Below are 5,370 nucleotides of genomic sequence, written 5' to 3'. Positions count from 1 at the left end.
TATTAAATATAAATGAATGACGGGGGTTCCGTCTTGTAAATGTAACCAATCCATACTGAAATGTCAGCAAGCACTGTAAAGCATTTTTGTGCGTCCCACAAGACTCCAGGGGACTGCAGGAAGAATGAGGGGCGCCATAACGTGTGTAAATGCAAGTTACTCTTACAGCTAATCAGCAGCTCAAGACAGAGGGGCTAAGAGGCCAACATCTGGGTTCTCGTGCGATGCACACCGCTGATGATTCCCGATTAGCACGATGCAGCCGGAGAGTGCTTCTCGAAATTGTCGAAATTCCAAAGTCTCCTCACACTACTAACAATACACATAGTAGTATTATTTACAATAATATTTGAACATTAAAATAGACAAAGATAGGTTCGCGTACAACCAGTCTCGTAGATTTAGCACCAGAATCCCCTCGAGGACCAGTAGTCGAAAGAATGAAGTGCAGACCATGTTCTCGCATTCCGACGTTTCGTTTTTCTTCATTCCAAAAATTGATTTTGATTAGGGGATAATGGCATATTCGTGTTCACATGTTTCACGTTATTTAATTGCATAATATAATCATTTCACCTGAATGTTCTGCTGATGACGCGGCCAGCGTACCGCCATCGAAGAGTCTCGAATTCCCATTTGAACGGAAAGCAGCAGTTATTCAAATTTCAACCATTCCTGGCGCACTAAAACAAGCTATACTAACGACCAGACGATAACAAATATACCATCACGTCATACCCTGCATTTTATGGGTTGTAGGTTATGGAATTCTCACTTGGTCTTCTCAGCACTGCGCAAAAAATAATGTATTATGGAGTTTTCATGCATTCTCAAGTCAATATTTCTTCAGAGAGTTTACACCAGACTCTTGGAAAACCGGTTGCGTTATTCCAAGTGAGCGGACGTACCCATCAAGCCAATTCGCCCAGCTCGTCCATTTGGATGCTCGGCCACCCATCGCAATTTGCAAAACAAGACTCCAACAATCTTTGCATTGTGGCCCTCCAATCTTGCTTGATGTTGCAGTGTTTCCATAGTGGTAGTGACTACTACATTGTTATTAGTAGTTTATACAGCCGTAGTTTGGTGGAAAAGCACTTTATCCTAACAACAAACGCACGCCAACTATTGATCGTTTTTCACTTGGATTTTGTTTCTTCGGTGAGGTCAGTCTTTTCTAAAAAGCCTGGAGGCAAAAGAAAATATCTCCCCACGATCGATTTCCAAGTGGCTCCGAGGAAGAATAATTTCACAAGCTGGGTGAAACTCCCCAGTGAGTAGTCATCACTGGAAGAGGAGCCAGCCGATCAACTAATGACCAAGTGATGTGAACTTCGTGATTGAAGGATGAGTGCTGTTCAGTCGAGTTAGAAATCTCTGCATTGATGGTTCTGAACATAGATTAAATGGGTGCACAATGCTTTGAAGTGTGGATTGGCCTCGCTGACAGAATAGAGTTCCAACTGAATATATCGACCCTCTCGGGTTTAATTCAACTTTTGAACTCTACTGAACATAATTTCACACATGGTGTTTATGAATGCATGAAACGACCCTCTCTTAATTCAACTTTTGAACTCTACTGAACATAATTTCACACATGGTGTTTATGAATGCATGAAATGTGGACAAAGGCCACGGAGGTTTATGATTTTATATTTACCCAGGGGGCTATATGAGAAATACTCAGTAAACAACCTAATTTCTGAAATTTTGTTGGCAATAACTTCAGAAGCAAAGCCCGGGAAAAATGGATTGCAAACAAAGTTGGAAAATCTTCTGAAAGTTGAAGGTTCTCCACTCAAACGTTGAATTTGTGGATTCCGAAAAAATCCAATCAACTTACTTGTCAGATTTACTGGTTTAAGGTACGACAGACGATGTGACAACTAAAAACGTTCCCCAGAAAACCTCTTCAAGCAAATACTCAATGAGCTTTACTCCGCTATTCGCGTGCGGATTATTCAGCTGAACACGTAGGTTCAGTCCATGTGGTATAACGTTTTTATTCACGCGAGCGTCTGGAAGCCAGCGCACATACGGAAGCTCTCAGAAAGAGGTATTCTCTACCGTCCACTTTTAGGGAATGTAGACCTTATGTGACAAAAAGTATACAACTTGAATTAAGAGGTGATAAAATCAAGACTCTGGTCTGTCGTCCTCCTTGGCGCAGCGTATCTTTCCCGCATCTCACCTTGTCAGAAATGCCTTCGCTTGCCAAGAATGGCACCTCGCCTGCCTCCAACTCACAATCTGCAGAACATCTATGCAATTAGACCGCAGTGTAGACGCAGCGGACCATTTCCTACCACGAATTTTCGGATCAGCTACTAAACTACCAGATCCTGCAGTAAAAAAACACTTCGAAACGCACCGTTTGGGTGAATCAGACTACTCCCAGGTAGTCAGTAGTCAGGTCACTGACGCAATTCCACGCAACTAAGCGTGGAAGTGTGATGACCATCCATCTCTGTACGAACGGGAATCAGTGAGTGTTGCTCTACTCTGAGCGGAATTGCGCAGGAACAGGCCCCGTCTGTATTCTATCCTCTTTACACCTACCCCACTAGTCTTGTTACGATTAATGACTTGACCCAGGATGAACTAAACCCCTGTTTTCGAGAAATACATTCAATTGCAAATCAGCCTGCAGAACATCTATGTAAGTAGACTGCAGTGTAGGCGTAGCGGACTATTTCCTACCGCGAATTTTTGGATCAGCTACTAAACTACCAGATCGTGCGGTAAGAAAGCACTATTCGGGAACGCACCTTTTGGGTAAATCAGACTACTCCCAGGTAGTCAGTAGTCAGGTCACTGACGCAATTCCACGCAACTAAGCGTGGAAGTGTGATGACCATTCATCTCTGTACGAACGGGAATCAGTGAGTGTTGCTCTACTCTGAGCGGAATTGCGCAGGAACAGGCCCCGTCTGTATTCTATCCTCTTTACACCTACCCCACTAGTCTTGTTACGATTAATGACTTGACCCAGGATGAACTAAACCCCTGTTTTCGAGAAATACATTCAATTGCAAATCAGTTTGGTTTTCACGAGAGGCTCAATTCAATATGACAAACGAGAGATTCAGTTGAGTCTCTCGTGAAAACCAAATTGATTCGCAAAGGAGTATATTTCTCGAAAACAGTCCAGTTTGGGTTCCTGGAGAACATAAGGTTGACGGAAACTCGGGGACTGAGCTCACTTGATGAGCCTTAAGAAGGGCGAAACCGGTCGTGGACTGTCGGAGAGTTTTAAGCAACCTTGTGAGTAGTTTCCTTTATAAACCCCTGTTTGTTAGTCTCGCTCTCCAAGCCGCCACAGTATTGGCTTTTCTGACATAACACGCTGTTTTCGCAATTTACCTGCGGTTTCACAGTGGCCTGCACTTTCATACATAACTTGATTACGACTGAACAGGTAGTAATGAAATTAAACGATAAAGTGTTTTGTTCTTTATGCGTCCAACTACAAAATCGATACTTAAAACACAACTTTTGAGTTGTCCGACTGCTTGTAAAGTGATCTTTTCTAAGAAAGTATTGACCTGAAAGCTCACCAATCCGTGCGCCCCTCTGTAGAATATCCCAGTGTAACCAGCCAGGTCTTTTACAAATCACAGGTGTTAGTTTTCCACACGTACTTGATACAGTTGATTGAACAAACACTTTACAGGAATGCGATCTAACCACATCAATTTCCGGCCTATTCCTAGCTATTGCCGCACCCTTGTGTCAGGAACCATTGGATCGCATGCGCTCAAAAGCACCGGACATGTAACCCAGCGCTTGCTAGATATGCTTCTGACCGGAAGACATCGTTAGAACTATCCTATATTGGAGTAAAGAAGTCAACTGGAAAACTGCATTGGTTGCCACAGCAACCACATACTGGGAGCTTGATGCCGTACTTGGCAACAGGCCATTTACCGACGCGTTTAACAAGACTAGAGGACTGAATTAATATCGGAGACAGCGGCGGCACAGCAACAGAGTTCTGTTTACTTCCAAAAGTCTGGCAGTTTTTTGATGGCTCAATCTATTTTAACAAAACCCTAATTTCTCGATTAAGTTCTCCTACCGTGGATTGGGAGAACAGCGAGGTTATTGCGGATAAAATTGTAGACAGTCAGCAAAGTGGTTTGATTCGTACTCGTATGAATTCCGATGTTATCGGTCCGTCAGTCAGAGAATAGTTTTTCCGCTTGGTTCACTCCAATTAGTGTGATTCTACTCTCTTTCTAGTGGAACCTAAAATAGCCAAGCAAATCTGGTGGTGTTTGAGAGTTATTTCTGGCGTGGTGGAACGGACGCGCTTGACGATGGGGGAGTTATGTACGACCACATAGTCTTTTTTATAGAAAGAGTTGTTGCAGGGGGGTCGATGGATTAGAAAACACCATACTTTGGCTGTATTACGATTCGGTTTCCAAGTTAGACTTCTCTAGTTATTCAAAGTCTAATCCATGCTCTTAGTTAAATTAACCTCTGAGATGGCGATTCAGTGGCCAGTCAATCGATTTCATGATAATGGGAGATTTAATCTTATTTAGTAGAGATTTCAGTCTTTGTTGAAAAGTTAAAAAGCACTGTATAGTTATTTCATTCTTCGTAGAGTTTCGAACCCGCGACCGTCCGGCCAATGGCTGAACACTTAGCCCTCTGGCCAAGACTAACTGACCAATAGTTTGACAGATTATCACTCATCCTTCACTGACGGAAAGTCACATCACGTGGTCAAGTATTCACTGGCTCCGTGAGTCACGACTACTCAGAGGCAAGTTTCACACACTCAGTTAACTCTTCCTTTCTCTGAGTTGCTTATAGTGTCATAGCAATCGGAGAAGATTTAATCGTATATATTTTTGTAATGCATTAAGCATAAGGTTGCTGAAAACTCCTCGACAGCCCACGACCGGTTTCGCCCTTCTTGGGGCTCATCAGTTGGGCGCGATCCCCGGGTTTCCGTCATCCTTGTGTTCTTCTTGAAGCCAAATTGAACGGAATCAGCGAAATACACTCATTTGCAAACTAATTTGGTTTCTCGAGAGGCTCAACTGGAGCCAAGCTGAATCCCTCGGTTTTGATGTTTCCAGGCAATTGATTTAATAATACTCAGGAAATATTCAATATGTCCTAACTTCCAGGATGAGATCTCAAGATTAACCAACGAAGATCTCATTTTGTACGTGGAGACAGTCAATGGTGAAGATCCGAGAAGAACTCTAGAGAAGGAATATTCAGCAGCGCACCTTTAAAGGACCTCCAGGAAGAGGGACTCGTGACTGCCTGGCCTGAACTACTAAGCCCGTAGTCGCTGGTTCAAATATATTCGAGGATGCGCATTGCTGGCGGTTCCCAATAGGGATG

General features: G+C 43.3%; 1 protein-coding gene across 1 annotated transcript in view; it reads left to right on the top strand.

Annotated features, from left to right (window-relative positions):
- T265_03711 (hypothetical protein) overlaps positions 1 to 5,000 on the top strand; it is a gene marked incomplete at both ends in the record, with an annotated part of 6,455 nt that extends 1,455 nt beyond the window's left edge. Inside the window, one exon of the mRNA XM_009168258.1 lies at positions 4,881 to 5,000. Within this exon, the coding sequence (XP_009166522.1) occupies positions 4,881 to 5,000 (120 nt within the window). The remainder of the gene's footprint in view (positions 1 to 4,880) is intronic.
- Positions 5,001 to 5,370: the final 370 nt, after the last annotated feature.

Source organism: Opisthorchis viverrini (genome assembly GCF_000715545.1).
Source record: "Opisthorchis viverrini unplaced genomic scaffold opera_v5_54, whole genome shotgun sequence".
NCBI lineage: Eukaryota > Metazoa > Platyhelminthes > Trematoda > Opisthorchiida > Opisthorchiidae > Opisthorchis > Opisthorchis viverrini.
This window is presented reverse-complemented; position numbering and strand designations above follow the sequence as displayed.